Source organism: Melanerpes formicivorus, unplaced genomic scaffold (genome assembly GCF_026170545.1).
Source record: "Melanerpes formicivorus ecotype bairdi unplaced genomic scaffold, bMelFor1.0.p_v2 SCAF_67, whole genome shotgun sequence".
Classification (NCBI taxonomy): domain Eukaryota; kingdom Metazoa; phylum Chordata; class Aves; order Piciformes; family Picidae; genus Melanerpes; species Melanerpes formicivorus.
In genome coordinates this window covers 2220403-2237923 of record NW_027142419.1, presented here as the reverse complement: position 1 = coordinate 2237923, position 17521 = coordinate 2220403, and the positions used below count along the sequence as shown (strand labels likewise).

At 66.6% G+C, this 17521-nt stretch overlaps 1 protein-coding gene across 3 annotated transcripts; it reads left to right on the top strand.

Moving 5' to 3' along the window:
* Positions 1-1602: 1602 nt before the first annotated feature.
* RAP1GAP (RAP1 GTPase activating protein) lies at positions 1603-17197 on the top strand. 3 transcript variants are annotated; one of them, XM_068162781.1, is made up of 22 exons: positions 1603-1703; positions 4487-4669; positions 4755-4802; positions 4901-4939; positions 5048-5227; positions 6717-6811; positions 6892-6970; positions 7124-7177; positions 7274-7357; positions 7503-7603; positions 7707-7836; positions 9038-9193; positions 9285-9356; positions 9431-9517; positions 12594-12731; positions 13217-13285; positions 13377-13486; positions 13569-13643; positions 14870-14963; positions 16318-16400; positions 16504-16571; positions 16663-17197. In XM_068162781.1, exons 3-22 carry the CDS (start codon positions 4764-4766, stop codon positions 16896-16898), a joined length of 1989 nt encoding a protein of 662 aa, XP_068018882.1. In that variant the 5' UTR covers positions 1603-1703; positions 4487-4669; positions 4755-4763; the 3' UTR covers positions 16899-17197. The 3 variants fall into 3 exon arrangements, with proteins under 3 accessions (XP_068018882.1, XP_068018881.1, XP_068018883.1); XM_068162780.1 differs by having other exon boundaries at positions 14867-14963; XM_068162782.1 differs by having other exon boundaries at positions 12594-12863; positions 16318-16379; positions 16484-16571; positions 16663-16755.
* The last annotated feature ends 324 nt before the right edge of the window (positions 17198-17521 follow it).

Here is a 17521-nt window from a genome sequence, read left to right as displayed (position 1 = left end):
GACCCTTTCCTCCTCCTCTTCCTCTTCTTCTTGACCCTTTCTTCCTCCTCCTCCTCTTCTTCTTCTTGACCCTTTCTTCCTCTTCTTCTTCTTGACCCTTTCCTCCTCCTCCTCCTCCTCTTCTTCTTCTTCTTGCCCTTCTCTTCTTGACCCCCTACTCCTCCTCTTCTTGATCTCTTCTTCCTCCTCTTCTCCTTCTTGACCCCTTCCTCCTCTTCTTCTTCTTGACCCCCTCCTCCTCTTGACCCTTCCCTCCTCCTCTTCCTCCTCTTCTTCTTGACCTCATCTTTCTCCTCTTCTCTGACCACTTCTCTTCTTGCTCCCTCCTCTTGCCCCTATCCTCCCCCTCTTCCCCCCTGTCCTCGGGTTTTGGGGTGAAGCAGCTTGCACTGGGGGGCTGTGGAGCTCTTAGAAGGTGGTTTTGGAGGCCATCCTGGCCCTGTGTGTGCTTTCCCAAGGTGAAGGAGCTGGAGCACGGAGCTGGGGCAGGGGCTGGAGCTGTCCCTGGCCATGTCCCGGTCCCAGGGGATTCCCTGCTGGGCTCTTCTCCCTTTGCTGGTTTTTAACCTTACCAAAAGTCCTTTCCTTGAGCTTACAACGGGGGGAAGGCAAAGCTGGGGGAGGAAGGAGCCAGGATGGCGGGGGGGGGGGGGGGGGAGTTGCTGCCCCCCAGGCACCCAGAGCTGCCCTTGGGGCCTGGTTCTGCCCCTTCCTTGCCAATGCTCAGGGCTTAAAGCAGAGCCTGGAGCCGTGGGAGCCTGGACACAGCACCTTGGGGCTGGATCTGCCACCCCCATGGGCCAGGCCACCCCTGCAGGCTCCTCGTGGTGTCCTCCTCCCTGTTGCCCATCCCCAGCTCCTGTAGGGCTGCATGCAGGCTGGCCTCCGGCTGTGCCCTTCTGCCCTGGCACCCAGCTGTGCCCTTCTGCCCTTGCCCCCGGCTGTGCCCTTCTGCCCTGGCCCCCAGCTGTGCCCTTCTGCCCTGGCCCCGGCTGTGCCCATCTGCCCTTGCCCCCGGCTGTGCCCTTCTGCCCTGGCCCCCGGCTGTGCCTGTCTGCCCTGCACCCAGTGCCAGCCGTTCCCCCTGGCGGGGGTGTCCCTCCTGGCCCCGGAGTGGCCCTCGGAGGGAGGGAGATGGGTGCTGGATGGGGTGCTTGGGGCTGGCTGCTTGGGGGGGGGAAGGATGCGGGGAGAGGATGGGTAGGGGGAGCCGGGTGGGATGCAGGGGGCGGGGGGTCGGTGCAGGTGATGGGTGAAGGGACCAGGACCAGGGATGGGGGGAGGGGGAGACCCTGGGGAGCAGGGAGGGATGCAGGGCACGACCAGAGGAGGGTACCCGGGCACCAGTGAGGGTGGGTGGAGGGTACCCGGGCACCAGTGAGGGTGGGTGGGTGGAGATGGATTTGGGGTCACCCCTGCGGGGGGGGTTGGGGTGGGGGCGTCTGGGTGCTGAGGACAGGGAGAGGAGGGGGAGCAGGGATGGAGGGGCACTTCCCGCCCTGGGGGTGATGCTGTGCCCAGGGTAAGTGCCCGGTGCCGGTGCCCGGTGCCATCCCCCCTCCAGCCCCCCCGGAGGGGCTGCCCCGCCCCGCCGCACGTGACGCGGCGCGGGTGCAGCGAGCGGCGGGGCCCCGGCTCCGCTCCGCTCCCGGTACCGGCTCCGGCTCTGCTCCGGTACCGGCCCCGGCCCCGCCGCGCCTCCGGTAAGTGCCGCTCCGGGGGCTCCCCGGGGACGTGTCCGCGTCGTGTGCGCGTCCCCCCCGCAGTCTGCATCCCGGTGCTCCCCCACTCCCCAGCGCAGCACCGTCCACGGTGACCTTCAGCCGGTACCAGTACCGGGGGGGTGGGGGATGCTCCGGGCCTGGCCAGGGTGGAGCACTTGGGGGCTCACCTTCCATGGACCCCCCGCCCCAACCTGCCCCTCCCCAAAAGAGCTTCTCCGTTAACTGCCCCTCACCCCCTCCCCAACCTGCCTTCCCCCAGCAGCTCCCCATTAATTGCCCCTCCCCCCCCGATGCCCCCCTCGTTAATTACCCAGCCTGCCCCCTCCCCGCTACCCTAAAATCTCACCCCCCCAAAATCCCCCCCCCCCATATCTGCCCCATTAATTACCCACCCCAAGCCTGCCCCCCCCGCCCCAGTTACCCCCAAATCTCTGTGTGTGTGTGGCCCTTCTGCCCACCCCTCCCCCCCCCGGATCTCCCCCATTAATTATCTGCCCCTAACCTGCCCCCCCCCCCCCCGCCGGTCACCCCAAAATCTGTCCCCTCCCCCCCGATTCCCACTCCCTGCAGTCTCCCCCTCAACCCCCACTGTGTGTCCCCCTCCCCCCCCCCAGGCCTGGCCCCACATCTGGGTCACTGCCTCCACCCCTCTTTGGGTGCTGCGCTTGGGGGGGGGTGCGTTGGGGGGGACCCCCCCGCAGGAGCCTGCAGAGTCCCAGTGCCCACCGGGGGCACACCGTGGCCCGCGGCGGCCCTGGGCTGGGCCGTGGCTGCAGCAGGGCTGTGTGTGCCCGGGGCTGGGGCACGCTGGCACCGCGGGGGGGGGGCGTTTGCACGGGGCCAGGTGACAGTGCTGCGGCTGCACCAGGGCGGCCTTCACCCCCCGGGGGGCTTGCACGGGGCCGGGGCCTGCATGCACCGGGGCGGGGGTGGCACGGGGGCGGGCCAGGCTTGCACCAGGGTGGTGTTTGCACCAGGGAGGGCTTGGCATCAGTGCCGTGTCTGTGCCAGGATGGGGTCCCTTTTGCACCAGGGACACGCTTGCTTGCACCAGGGTTGTGCTTGCACCAGGGTTGTGCTTGCATGAGGATGGGTCACACTTGCACCAGGGATGGACTTGCACACAGTGGTGTTTGCACCAGGGTGGTGGTTGCACAGAGCTGAGGCTCGGCTGCACCAGAGCTGTGGCTGCACCAGGGTGGTGTTTGCACCAGGGTCCCTTTTGCACCAGGGTTGTGCTTGCACCAGGATGGGTCACACTTGCACTCGAGATGGATTTGCACGCAGTGGTGTTTGCACAGAGCTGAGGCTCAGCTGCACCAGGGTGGTGTTTGCACCAGGGTGGGCCACGTTTGCACAAGGGTCCCCTTTGCACCAGGGTGGTGTTTGCACCAGGGTTGAGGCTCAGCTCCACCAGAGCTGTGGCTGCACCAGGGTGGTGTTTGCACCAGGGTTGTGCTTGCACCAGTATGGGCCACGTTTGCACAAGGGTCCCCTTTGCACCAGGGTGGTGTTTGCACAGAGCTGAGGCTCAGCTGCACTAGAGCTGTGTCTGCACCAGGGTGGTGTTTGCACCAGGGTCCCTTTTGCACCAGGGTTGTGCTTGCACCAGGATGGGTCACACTTGCACTCGAGATGGATTTGCACGCAGTGGTGTTTGCACAGAGCTGAGGCTCAGCTGCACTAGAGCTGTGTTTGCACCAGGGTGGTGTTTGCACCAGGGTCCCTTTAGCACCAGGGCGGTGTTTGCACAGAGCTGAGGCTCAGCTGCACTAGAGCTGTGTCTGCACCAGGGTGGTGTTTGCACCAGGGTGGTGTTTGCACCAGGGTGGTTGTTGCACCAGGATGGTGGTTGCACCAGGGTGGGCCACATTTGCACAAGGGTCCCCTTTGCACCAGGGTGGTGCTCACCCCAGTGTTCTCTTTGCACAAGGGTTGTGTTTACTCCAAGGCAGGTGGTGTTTGCACGAGGGTCCCTTCTGCACCAGGGCTGTGCTCACCCTCCAGGGCAGTTGCACAGCGCTGTGCTTGCACAAGCGTTCAGCCTTGCACGAGGGTTGCGCACGGCCAGGGCAGGCCTGCATGGGGGTGAAGCTTGCTTGCACCGGGGCTTGGTTTGCACCACGAAGGCTTTGCACCAGGGTTGGGTTTGCACTGGGGCTGGGGCCTCCTTAGGGCAATTTACAGCAGGGTTGGGGTTGCACTAGGAATGTGTTTGTGCCAGGGCTGGGTTTACACCAGGATGGACTCACACCAGGGTTGTGTTTACACCAGGGCTGTTGGCACCGGGGTGGGCTTGCACCAGGGTTGGGGTTGCACCAGGGTTGGGGTTACACCAGGGTTGGGGTTGCACCAGGGTTGGGGTTACACCAGGGTTGGGTTTGCACCAGGGCTGGGGTTGCACCAGGATGTGTTTACTCCAGGTTGTGTTTACCCCAGGTTGTGTTTACCCCAGAGCTGGGTTTACAACAGGCTGTGTTTACTCCAGGTTGTGTTTACACAGGACAGGTTTACACCAGATTGGGTTTACACCCGGCTGCGTTTACACCAGGGTTAGGTTTACGCCGGAGCCCGGCGCTGTCCGTGGTGCTGCCCCACGTGGCGTCACCTCCCACCGGCAGAGGGCGCCCTTGGGGGGTGGGTGGGGCTGCTTCGGGGGTGCGATGAGTTTGGGGGAGGGTCTCGGTAGGCCCGACCCCCCCTACCCTGAGAGTGACCCGGCCCCCACCGCTCCCGCTGCGCCGGCTCCCCGCCGCCGGCAGGGTGGCACTGGGCTCGGTGCCCTCAGTAGGCACCAGGGGCACCGCCGCTGCCCGGGCAGCCGAGCGACCCAGCCGGGGGCCGTGGGGGAGTTCTCTTCTCCCCCAGGAAGCGCCATGGACCCCCCCGGACCCCCTCACACCACCTAGACCTGTCTCTAGCTGGCAGCATCATCCCACCCCCAGGTAAGCCCCCATGGGTATTGCCCCCCCGCAGGGTGCCCGTTCCACCCCGGGGTGCTGGGCACCCACCCGCCCCCATCCCCCCCAGGGCAGCAGGATGGCTCAGCAGCGCCACGCCGTGCCCCCACCGCTCAAGGTAGGCACCCACCGGCACCCACGGGTGCCAGAGCTGCCTTCAGCCTCCCCAGCGCCCTTGGGTGGCAGCGTGGCCTTCACCCCCCCCTTGCCTTGCAGACGGAGGAGGACTACATCCCCTACCCCAGCGTGCACGAGGTAGGGCACCCCCTGCCCGCCAGCCCTGGGTGCCAGGGCGGGCGAGCGGCTGGGGGGGGCGGGCTGATGGGCGGGTGGCCAGAGCACCCACCTCAGCTGTGGGCACAGGTGCTGGGCCGGGAGGGGCCCTTCCCCCTCATCCTCCTGCCGCAGTTTGGGGGTTACTGGATCGAGGGCACCAACCACCAGCTGAGCGGTGCCCCCGAGTCGCCCCCGGCCCCTGGCACCCGGGCGAAGCTGGAGGGCAACCACACAGCCAAGATCTACCGCAAGCACTTCCTGGGCAAGGTGAGGGCCTGGGGCGGCCTGGGGGGGTGGATGCCCCCCGGGTGAGACCTCATCAGTGTGGGTGCTCGTGGGCATGGGTGTCCCGGGGCATGGGCACTCGTACGTGTGGAAGCGGGCATGGGTACCTGTGGGCATGGGACCCTCATGGTGTGGGTGTCCACAGAGGTGTAACTCATGGCATGGGTGCTCATGGGCATGGGTGCCCTATGGCATAGGTACCCCATGGCATTGGTGCCCTGTGGTATGGGTGCTTATGGACCTGGGTGCCCTGTGGCATGGGTGCTCATGGATTTCAGTGCCCTATGGCATGGGGACTCATGGCCATGGTTGCCCTATGGCATGGGTGCTCATGGACCTGGGTGCCCTATGGCATGGTTGCCCTATGGCATGGGTGCTCATGGACCTGGGTGCCCTATGGCATGGGTGCCCTATGGCATGGGTGGTCATGGACCTGGGTGCCCTATGGCATGGTTGCCCTATGGCATGGGTGCTCATGGACCTGGGTGCCCTATGGCATGGTTGCCCTATGGCATGGGTGCTCATGGACCTGGGTGCCCTATGGCATGGGTGCCCATTGATGTGGGTGCCCTGTGGCATGGGTGCCCTATGGCATGGGTGCTCGTGGACATGGGTGCTCATGGACCTGGGTGCCCTATGGCATGGGTGCTCATCGATGTGGGTGCCCTGCGGCATGGGTGCCCTATGGCATGGGTGCTTGCATGCATAGGTACCCATGGAAGTGGGCATGGGTATCTGTGGGCATGAGAGCCACATGGGTGTGGGCTGTATGGGTGCTCATGGACCTGTGCACCCCGTGGCATGGGTGCTCGTGCCTATGGGTGCCCTGTGGCACGGGTGCCCTATGGCATGTGTGCTGGTACCCACTGGGGCTCATGGAGGTGGGTGTGGGTATCGGTGGGCATAGGATCCCCATGGGCATGGGATGCTCATGGAGTGTGGGCATCCATGGGCATAGGAGCCCTAAGGATATAAGTGGGCATGGGCATGGGTGCCCCATGGCATGGATCCTTGAACCTATGGGTGCTCATGGAGGGGGGTGTGGGTATGGGAGGGCATGAGAGTCCCATGGGTGCTCATGCACATGGGTGCCACATGGGTGTGCCCAGGCATGGAGGCTGCATGGGCATGGGTGATCCATGAGCACTTGTGGGTATGGGTGCCCAGGAACATGGGTGCCCCATGGCATGGGTGCTCATGGGTGTGGGTGACTTGTTGCGTGTGAGCCCATGAGCGTAGGTGCCCCATAGGTGGTGCCATCTGTGCCTATGGGTGCCCAGGGCCACAGCTGTCCCATGGCATGGGTGCTCAGGGTGCCCCATGGCATGGGTGTGCATGGACCCATGGGTGACACATGGTGTGGGTGCTCATGGATGTCGGTGCCCGTGGGCACGGGTGGCCCATGGCATGGGGCCCTGCCAGCCTGGGTGCCCATGGGCACGGTCGTGGGTGCTTGGCCCCCTCCCCTCAGGAGCACTTCAACTACTACTCCCTGGACCCCGTGCTGGGCCACTTGGTCTTCTCCCTCAAGTACGACGAGCAGGAGCACCTCCACCTGCTGCTGCGGTGAGCAGGGTGCCAGGGGGCCCCCATGGGTGCGGCTGGGGGTCTTGAATGCCAGCCCTGACCCCCGCCTCGCCCCGCAGCACCCGCACCCGCACCCTGCACGACGTGGTGCCCATCTCCTGCCTGGCTGAGTTCCCCAACGTGGTGCAGATGGCCAAGGTGCGTGGCTGCTTTGATTGGCCTTCAAACCTCTGCCGGTGGAGGTGGGGGAAGGGAAGGGGGGGTTGAGCACCCCCTAGCGCTGGCACACCTCCGCTGGCACCCACGGGTGCCCCCCTGGGCCCCCCATGGCATCACCAATCCCTCCCGCAGCTGGTGTGCGAGGACGTCAACGTGGATCGCTTCTACCCCGTGCTCTACCCCAAGGTGAATGGGGGGACACCCCCACCCCCTCATGAGTGTGGGCACCCCGGGGTGCCCCCCACCCAACCTCTGCCCGCTTCCCCCACCCTCCCCCGGCAGGCCTCCCGCCTCATCCTCGCCTTCGACGAGCACGTGCTCAGCAACCACTTCAAGTTTGGGGTCATCTACCAGAAGCTGGGGCAGGTACGGGGCTGGGGGGCAGGTACGGGGCTGGGGGGGCAGGTACGGGGCTGGGGGGGCAGAGAGGGAGTGCAGGGGGGCCAGGGGGGGCGAGGGGGACGGGGGTGTGCCGGCTGGGTGCCGGCACCCATGGCCACCCCCACGGCAGACCTCGGAGGAGGAGCTCTTCGGCACCACGGAGGAGAGCCCTGCGTTCGCCGAGTTCCTGGACGTGCTGGGGCAGAGGGTGCAGCTGAGGGACTTCAAAGGGTGCGTGACGGGCGGGGGGGGGGGGCTGGGTCCTGGGGAGGGTGGGGAGCACCCATGGGGCACCCAGGTTGAGGGTGTCCCCTTCCCTCCCTCCCCCTCCCAGGTTCCGGGGGGGGCTGGACGTGACCCACGGGCAGACGGGCAGCGAGTCGGTGTACTGCCACTTCCGCGACAAGGAGATCATGTTCCACGTCTCCACCAAGCTGCCCTACACCGAGGGGGATGCCCAGCAGGTGGGGCACCTATGGGTGCTGGGCAGGGGTGGAGGGAGGTGGGGGGACAAGGGTTTGAGGAGCTCCCGTGGGTGCTGGGGGGGAATCCCGGGTCACCTCCGTGAGCTGGAATGGTTGGTGGAGCACCTATGGGTGGGGGGAAGGGGCTCCAGGGGTATCTCTAAGGTGCTGAGGGGGGGGGGGGGGGGAGCATCCATAGGGCACAGGGGCTGACAGAGCACCCATGGGTGCTGTTGGGGGAGGTTGTTTGTCTATGGGATGCCGAAACTCCAGGGGCACCCATTGAGTATTGAGGGTCATCTATGAGAGCCATCCATGGGTGCTGGGGGGCAGATGGGATGCTGGGAGCTGGCAGAGCACCCATGGGTGCTGGGAGGGGCATCTGTGGGGCAAAAGGGCTGCCAGCACACCCCATGGGTGCTGGGGGGGTGTTTAGAGGTTGCAAAAGCTCCAGGGGAACCCAGGGGTGCTAGTGGGTGTCTATGGGATTCAGAGGGCTGGGAGAGCACCCATGGGTGGTGGGGCTGGGGTTGTCTTGGGAATGCAGAAGCTCCGGGGGCACCCATGGGTGTTAAGCAGGATGCAGGGAGCTGGCAGGGCACCCATGGGTGCTTCAGGGTTGTCCATGGGGTGCAGGAGCTCCTGGAGCTCCAATGTATGTTCTCAGGGTCATTGATAGGATGCAGGGGGCTGGTAGGGCACCCATGGGTGCTTCAGGGTTGTCCATGGGGTGCTGCAGGGGCTCCTGGAGCTCAGATGGGTGCTGGGGGTGGTTTATGGGATGCAGGGAGCTGGCAGGGCACCCATGGGTGCTTCAGGGTTGTCCATGGGGTGCCGCAGGGGCTCCTGGAGCTCAGATGGGTGCTGTGGGGGTCGTTTAGGGGCTGCAGGGGGCTGGCAGGGCACCCATGGGTGCTTCAGGGTTGTCCATGTGGTGCCGCAGGGGCTCCTGGAGCTCAGATGGGTGCTGTGGGGGTCTTTTAGGGGCTGCAGGGGGCTGGCAGGGCAGCCGTGGGTTCGCCGTGGGGCGCAGGGGTTCCTGGGACAGCCACGAGTGCTGAGGAGGTGTCTCTGGGATGCGAAAGCTCCAGCGGCACCCATGGGTGCTGGGGTCCCCTAACGGGGTGCAGGGTCTGCCCTCGCCTTCACCCCCGTGGTGTGACCTCCTCTGCGTCCCCTCTGCCCCCCGCGCCCCCTGCAGCTGCAGCGGAAGCGGCACATCGGCAACGACATCGTGGCCGTCGTCTTCCAGGACGAGAACACTCCCTTCGTCCCCGACATGATCGCCTCCAACTTCCTCCACGCCTTCGTGGTGGTGCAGCTGGAGCAGGGCAGCACCCAGGGCACCCTCTACAAGGTGCCACCCTCTGCCCGCTGGGCGCTGGAGGGCCGCAGGGGGCCCCGGAGCCCTCACCCCCTCCCCTCTCCTTGTCCCTCCCCGCCCGCAGGTCTCCGTCACCGCCCGTGACGATGTGCCCTTCTTCGGCCCGCCGCTGCCCGACCCTGCCGTCTTCAGGAAGGTGAGCGCCCATGGGTGCTGCCGGGGGCTCCCCCAGAGTGGCACCGACCCAAGGGTGCCCCTCGCCCCCCGCAGGGTCCCGAGTTCCAGGAGTTCCTCCTGACCAAGCTGATCAACGCCGAGTACGCCTGCTACAAGGCGGAGAAGTTCGCCAAGCTGGAGGTGGGGGCTGGGTGCTGGGTCCAGGGCTGCTGGGTGCAGGGGTCCGGGCTGCTGGGTGCTGGGTCCAGGGCTGCTGGGTGCTGGGTCCGGGCTGCTGGGTGCAGGGGTCCGGGCTGCTGGGTGCAGGGGTCCAGGGCTGCTGGGTGCTGGGTCCAGGGCTGCTGGGTGCTGGGCTGGACACTGGGGAGCTTGGGTGCAATATGGGTGCTGTGGGCAATGTGGGTGCTGTACCTGCAGTGAGGCTGCACATGCTGTAGGGCATGTGGGTGCTGGGCACAACATAGGTGCTGTGGGTGCTGGAGATGTGAGTGCTGTGGGTGTGGGTGCTGTGCCTGCAGTGGGTGCTGTGCCTACAGGATACTGTGCCTGCAGCGGTGCTGTGCCTGCAGTGGATGCTGTGGGTGCTGTGCCTGCAGCAGTGCTGTGCCTGCAGTGGGTGCTGTGCCTGCAGCAGTGCTGTGATTGCAGTGGGTGCTGTGCCTGCTGTGGGTGCTGTGCCTGCAGCAGTGCTGTGATTGCAGTGGGTGCTGTGCCTGCTGTGGGTGCTGTGCCTGCAGCAGTGCTGTGATTGCAGTGGGTGCTGTGCCTGCTGTGGGTGCTGTGCCTGCAGCAGTGCTGTGATTGCAGTGGGTGCTGTGCCTCCAGTGGGTGCTGTGCCTGCAGCAGTGCTGTGATTGCAGTGGGTGCTGTGCCTCCAGTGGGTGCTGTGCCTGCAGCAGTGCTGTGATTGCAGTGGGTGCTGTGCCTGCAGTGGATGCTGTGGGTGCTGTGCCTGCAGCAGTGCTGTGGGTGCTGTGCCTGATAGGGTGCTGTGCCTGCAGTGGGTGCTGTGCCTGCAGTGGGTACTGTGCCTGCTGTGGGTGCTGTGGGTGCTGTGCCTGCAGCAGTGCTGTGATTGCAGTGGGTGCTGTGCCTGCAGTGGATGCTGTGGGTGCTGTGCCTGCAGCAGTGTTGTGGGTGCTGTGCCTGCAGTGGGTGCTGTGCCTGCAGTGGGTACTGTGCCTGCAGTGGGTGCTGTGGGTGCTGTGCCTGCAGTGGATGCTGTGGGTGCTGTGCCTGCAGCAGTGCTGTGATTGCTGTGGGTGCTGTGCCTGCAGGATGCTGATGCTGTGCCTGCTTTGGGTGCTGTCCCTGCAGTAGTGCTGTGGGTGCTGTGCCTGCTGTGGGTGCTGTGCCTGCAACAGTGCTGTGGGTGCTGTGCCTGCTGTGGGTGCTGTGCCTGCAGCAGTGCTGTGGGTGCTGTGCCTGCAGTGGGTGCTGTGCCTGCAGTGGATGCTGTGGGTGCTGTGCCTGCAGCAGTGCTGTGATTGCTGTGGGTGCTGTGCCTGCAGGATGCTGATGCTGTGCCTGCTTTGGGTGCTGTCCCTGCAGTAGTGCTGTGGGTGCTGTGCCTGCTGTGGGTGCTGTGCCTGCAACAGTGCTGTGGGTGCTGTGCCTGCTGTGGGTGCTGTGCCTGCAGCAGTGCTGTGGGTGCTGTGCCTGCAGTGGGTGCTGTGCCTGCAGCAGTGCTGTGATTGCTGTGCCTGCTGTGGGTGCTGTGGGTGCTGTGGGTGCTGTGGGTGCTGTGCCTGCTGTGGGTGCTGGTGTGTGTGGGTGCTGCGTGCTCTGGGTGCTGCTGTGCATGGCAGAGGGGGGGGTGCCTGCAGCAGAGGCACGTGGGTGTCGGTGCCATGCCTGCTGCGGGTGCTGTGTGTGGGTGCTGTGCACGCTGGCAGCTGGGCAGGATGTGGGTGCTGTGCACGGGGGCAGCACACACATGCCTGCAGCAGCGGCCTGTGTGTGGGTGCTGCATGCCAGCTGGGTGCTAAGCACGTAGGTGCTAAGCACGTGGGTGCTGTGCCTGCAGGAGCGCTGGGGGGGGTGCCAGGTACACTGTGTGCTGTGGGTGCTGTGCCCGAGGTGGGCGCTGTGCCTGGCAGGGGAATAGCTGCTGTGGGTGCTGTGGGTGTGGGTGCCAGGTGCAGTGGGTGCTGTGTGTGGGTGTCGTGTGTGGGTGCCAGGTGCAGTGGGTGCTGTGCCTGATGTGGGTGCTGTGCATGGCAGGGGAATAGCTGCAGTGGGTGCTGTGGGTGCCAGGTGCAGTGGGTGCTGTGCCTGATGTGGGTGCTGTGCATGGCAGGGGAATAGCTGCTGTGGGTGCCAGGTGCAGTGGGTGCTGTGTGTGGCAGGGGAATAGCTGCAGTGGGTGCTGTGGGTGTGGGTGCCAGGTGCAGTGGGTGCTGTGCCCAATGTGGATACTGTGTGTGGTAGCTGCTGAGCACCTGGGTGCCATGCCTGCAGGAGTGCCATGTGGATGGGTGCTGTTCATGGCAGGGGTGCTGTACCTGCTGTGGGCGCTGGGTGTGGGGGTGCCATGCCGGTGGATGCTGTGGGTGGGTGTCACATCCCCTGGGCCTGCTGTGGGTGCTGGGGGTGGGGGTGCCATGCCCACAGGTGCTGTGGAGGTAGGGCGAGCAAGTGCCATGTGCTCTGGGTGCTGAGTGCTGGGGGAGGGGATGCCATGCCAGTGGGTACCAGGGGTGCCAGTGGATGCTGGTGGGTGGGCACTGTGTTGGTGGGTACCAGTGGGTGGGTGCTGTGTTGGTGGGTACCAGTGGATGCTGGTGGGGTCAATGTTGCCCTGGTGTGTGCCATGGCAGTGGGTATGGTGCCAGTGGGCACCAGTGGGTACAGTGGGGGCCGGTGGGTGCCAGTGGGTATGGTGGGTGCTGGTGGGTACAGTGGGTGCCAGTGGGTATGGTGAGTGCTGGTGGGTGCCAGAGGGTCCGGTGGGTGCCAGAGGGTCCGGTGGGTGCCGGTGGCTCTGGTGGGTGCCGGTGGGTACAGTGGGTGTGGTGGGTGCCGGTCGGTCAGGTGTGTGCCGATGGGTGCCAATGGGTATGGTGGGTGCCAGTGGGTATGGTGGGTGCTGGTGGGTCCGGTGGGTGCCGGTGGGTGCTGGTGGGTATGGTGGGTGCCAATGGGTACAGTGGGTGCCAGTGGGTGCGGTGGGTGCCGGTGGGTGCTGCTGGGTCCGGTGAGTCCGGTGGGTGCCGGTGGGTGCCGGTGGGTGCGGTGTGTGACGCGGGCGGGGCAGGAGCGGACCCGAGCGGCGCTGCTGGAGACGCTGCACGAGGAGCTGCAGGCCCGCAGCCAGGCCATGCTGGGGCTGGGCCCCGACGACGACCGCCCCGACAACGGCTCCGCCGCCCCGGGCTTCTTCGAGTCCTTTAAGGTGGGAGCGCCGCGGGAGTCCATCCGGGCCCCATCCCCGGAGCCCCCGCTGCCGGTGCCCCCGGGGATGCCCCGCCCCCAGCGCTCTGGTCACGCCCACAGCCACACCCATTGCGCGGCTCCCCCCCGCAGTGTCGCAAAGCCCCGCCCACAAAGCTCTCCGGTCCCGCCCCCTGCTACAAGCCCCGCCCCCAGTGAGTCTGGTCCTCGCTTAAGCCCCGCCCCTTGCGTAAGCCCTGCCTCATTCTCAAGCCACGCCCCCGCGCGCCCCATTCCTGCGCTACAGACCCGCTCCGCCCATGACCCCGCCCCCTCCCCCTAAGCCACGCCCCCGCGGCGGCACGGGCAGGTCGCCTAAGCCCCGCCCGTTTCCAAGCCCCGCCCCTGGGCAAAGCCCCTCCCGTCCCCGCGCGCCCTCCTGCCGAGGCCCCGCCCCCGCCGGCGCCCCCGTGCCCCCCGGGGCGCGTGACGCGGTGCCGCCCGCAGTCGCTGCTGGTGCCCGGGAGCCGGCGCGGACGCCGCGGCAGCGCCATCGGGCTGGGCTCGGTGGAAGAGGTGAGCGCCGCGGGGCCCAGCGCCTCCCGCCCGGGGGTTCCCCGCCCCGGGGCCCGCGGCCCTCGCGCCCGCGCTCAACGCTGCCCCGCAGGCGCTGCTGGTGCCCGGCAAGAGCCCTTCGCGGCGGCGGCCCGGCCCGCTCGGCTCCCGCCGCTCCAGCGCCATCGGCATCGAGAGCATCCAGGAGGCGCCGGCCGGCAGGTGAGCGCCGGGAGCGGGCACGGGCCGGGGGCTGCCCGGGCTCCACCTCCCGGCGGCACCTCCCCCCGCACCCTCCCCGCAGGGACGGCCCCGCCGCCACCCCCGACGGCAGCAGCTCCGCGCACAGCTCCCCGGAGAGCCGCCGGCACGCCGACAGGTCCGCAGCGGGCGGGGGGCACCGGGCCGGGGGGCACCGGGATGGGGTGGCACAAGGATGAGGTGGCGCTGGGCACTGAGGGAGAACGGGACACGGTGTTGCCAGAGTGGGTGACGTGGGGGGTGGCATCGGGGTGGCACAGGGACTGGAGGGCACTGGGATGGTTGGCAACAGTGTGGCATGGTCTGGGGTGGGGCAGCGCAAGAACAAGGTGGCACGACGGGCACATGGTGGCACTGGACTGAGGTGACACAGGGACATGGCGTGTGACACTGGGATGGCACCGGGCACAAGGTGGCAGCAGGACACAGGGGGGGCAGATGGGGGTGATGCTGTGGTGGCACAGCAACTGCAGGGCACTGGAATGCGGTGGCACAAAGACAAGACAGCAGCGTGAGGTGGCACGGGGCTAGGGTGGCACAGGACTGGAGGGCACCGGGGTGAGGCAGCACAAGGGCAGGGTGGCACTGAGACATTGTGGCACTGGAATGGGGTGGCATGAGGGGCACTGTAGGGCGCTACAGGGCACTGGCACGGAGCACTGGGAGGACAGGGTTGCAACGGGATGGCACAGCACCAGCGTGGGGTGACACAGGGGCAGGGTGACATCAGGATGGCACAGGGGCTGGGGGGCACTGGGATGGCACAGCACCGGCATGGGGTGACATCAGGATGGCACAGAGGCTGGGGGACACTGGGATGGGACAGCATAAAGGTAGGGTGGCACAGAAATGCAGTGGCACAGGATGAGTTGGCACTGGGGTGGGGTGGCAGGGGAACAGGGTGGCACGGGGGACCAGAGGGCACATGGACAGAGCAGCACAGAGATGCAAGGGGACAGGGTGGCACTGGGAGAGGATGGCACCAGGACAAGGTGGCACTGGGGTGATTGGTACAGGGCAATGTGGAAACAGGACAGGGATGGGGTGGCACAGGGCCAGGGTCCCCCAGGGAGCTGCTGGCACAGGGCCTGTATGTCACAGGGACACAGTCCAGGGAAGATGCAGTTGTGGAGGGTGGCACAGGGACGGGGTGGCACTTGGATGGCATGGGGCTGGCACATCCCAGGGTTGGGATGGTATGGGGACAGGTTGGCATGGGGATAGGGTGGCACAGGGATGAGACAGGGGGCAGGATGAGGTGGGGCGCTGTCGTGGCGGGGCTGTGGCGGTGCCCACACTGCGCGGTGCCAGCCTGTGCCCGCTGTTGGTGACTGTCCCCAGCAGGGCCGAGAAGCCGGAGCCGGTGGCCTTCTCCCGCTCGTCCTCCAGTGCCAGCAGCTTTGGCAGTGCCACCGAGGAGCCCAGCGAGCCAGGCAGGGTAGGGCACGCAGGGGAGGGCACAGGACAGGAAGTCCTTCTGCCAGCCTCCTCCCCTGCCACCTCACCCCCTCCCGTTCTCACCCTGTGCCACCCTGTCCCTGTGCCATCCCATCCCTGAGGTGTCCTATCCCTGTGCCACCCTGTCCCCATGCCATCCCATCCCTGAGGTGTCCTATCCCTGTGCCACCCTGTCCCCATGCCATCCCATCCCTGAGGTGTCCTATCCCTGTGCCACCCTGTCCCTGTGCCATCCCATCCCTGAGGTGTCCTATCCCTGTGCCACCCTGTCCCCGTGCCATCCCATCCCTGAGGCGTCCTCTCCCTGTGCCACCTCGTCCCTGTGCCACCCCATCCTGTGATGTTCCAAACTGTCCCCATGCCATCCTGTCCCTGTGCCATCCAACCCTGATGCCATCCCCTTCCCCACACTACCCTGTCCCCATGCCATCCCATCCTGTGATGTCCCATGCCTGTGCCATCCTGCCTTGTGCCATGCCCATGCCATCCCATCCCCATGCCATGCCAATGCTGTCTCACCCCTGAGCCATCCCACCCTTTAATGTCTCATCCTTGTGCCAACCTCTCACGTCCATGCCATCCCTGTGCCATCCCATCCTGTGATGTCCTATCCCTGTCCCATGCCATCCATCCTGTGCCATCCTATCCTGTGCCCTCTCCATGCCACCCATCCCTGTGCCATCCCATCCTGTGATGTTCCAAACTGTCCCCATGCCATCTGATGCCATCCCTTCCCCACACTACCCTGTCCCCATGCCACCCATCCCTGTCCATCCTGTCCTGTGCCCCCCATGCCACCCATCCTGTGCCATCCTGTCCTGTGCCCCCCCATGCCACCCATCCCTGTGCCACCCTGTCCTGTGCCCCCCATGCCACCCATCCCTGTGCCCCCCTGTCCTGTGCCCCTCTATGCCATCCCATCCTTGTGCCACCCTGTCCTGTGCCCTCCCCATGCCACCCATCCCTGTCCATCCTGTCCTGTGCCCCCCATGCCACCCATCCCTGTCCATCCTGTCCTGTGCCCCCCCATGCCACCCATCCCTGTGCCCCCCTGTCCTGTGCCCCCCATGCCACCCATCCCTGTGCCACCCTGTCCTGTGGGCCCCCCCCATGCCACCCATCCTGTGCCATCCTGTCCTGTGCCCCCCATGCCACCCATCCCTGTGCCCCCCTGTCCTGTGCCCCCCATGCCACCCATCCCTGTCCATCCTGTCCTGTGCCTCCCCATGCCACTCATCCTGTGCCCCCCTGTCCTGTGCCTCCCATGCCACCCATCCTGTGCCCCCCTGTCCTGTGCCCTCCCCGTGCCCCCTGTGACCCCCGTGCCCCCCCAGGAGTGCCGCTCTCCGCCGGGCAGCCACCGCGACGCCTTCACTGACGCCCCCTGGCCGGACGACCCCCCCCGGGACCCCCCCAGGTAGCCTCCTCCCCCGGAGCACCACGGGGCTTGGGGCGCCCCCTGCAGGGGAGGTGGGGACCCCCCCCAAGGGTGCTCATGGTCCCCCCGCGTCCCCCCCCAGGCCGCCGCCCCCCCGACCCCTCCTGCCCCGAGATCAAGATCCAGCTGGAGCAGCCCCCCCCAAACCCGGTGAGGCTGAGCCCCCCCCCCCCCCGCCAGGAGCACCCCAAAAGGGGAGACCCCTCCTGGGCTGCCCCCCCACTGATGTCCCTCCCTGCAGGGCTCATAGTCACCCCCTGCCCCGGGCAGCTGGGGCCTGCCCCCCCGTGTGCCACCCCCCGTGTGCCACCCCCGTGCCAGGAGCCGAAGCCATCGTCCCCGGTGCAAGATCTGGAGGGGTGGGGGGGAGAAGAACCCCCCCGGGAATGGAGGTGTTCCTCCCCCCTCCCCCTCCAGACAATCTCCATCCCCCCAAAGACCCTCCTGGGCTGGGGGGGGGGTAAGGATGGAGCATGAAGGACACCCCCACATCCCCCCCCCCCACTGTGACCCACATGGGGGGGGTGGGGAGGACGAGCAGGGCCCACCCCAGCGTCCCCCCCCCAACAATAAAAGCAAGGGGGGAGGGGGGTCTCAAATCCAGGACAAACCCAAGGTGGGGCTCCCCCTGCCCCCCCCCCCCCCCTTCCTCCTCCGGGCTGGGGCAGGGCCTGGGGCTGGGGGGGGGGGAGAGGAAGGATTATTTTTTCAAGCCCCCCCCCGCGGTGTTTGTGCTCCCCTGGGCCCTGTATAAAATAAAGGTTTATTTATCGCTACCGGGGGGGGGTCCCGGGGGGGGCCCTCCGCGTCTGTCTCGGGGTGGGGGAGGGGGAGGGAGCTCTGCTGTCTGATGAGGGTCATCAATAATTGGGGGGGGGGGGGGCCGCGATGGTATCTGGAGGAGGAGGGGGAGGAGCCCTCGAGCTGGAGGCAGGGGGTGGATATCTTGGGGGGGGGGCTATGAGAGCTGGGAAGGGGATCTTGATATCTGGGGGGGGGTCCCTGATATTTAGGGGGGGGTCTGGTGTTTGAGGGGTTCTCTAATGTCTTGGGGGGGGTCTGATATTTGAGGGGGGTCTGATATTTGGGGGAGGGGTCTG

Coding starts and splice junctions, on each gene's coding strand:
- RAP1GAP (XM_068162780.1), top strand. CDS start 4,764: ATGGCTCAGCAGCGCCACGCCGTGCCCCCACCGCTCAAG. Junction 6,812..6,891: donor CACCTCCACCTGCTGCTGCG/GTGAGCAGGGTG, acceptor CTCGCCCCGCAG/CACCCGCACCCGCACCCTGC. Junction 6,971..7,123: donor ACGTGGTGCAGATGGCCAAG/GTGCGTGGCTGC, acceptor TCCCTCCCGCAG/CTGGTGTGCGAGGACGTCAA.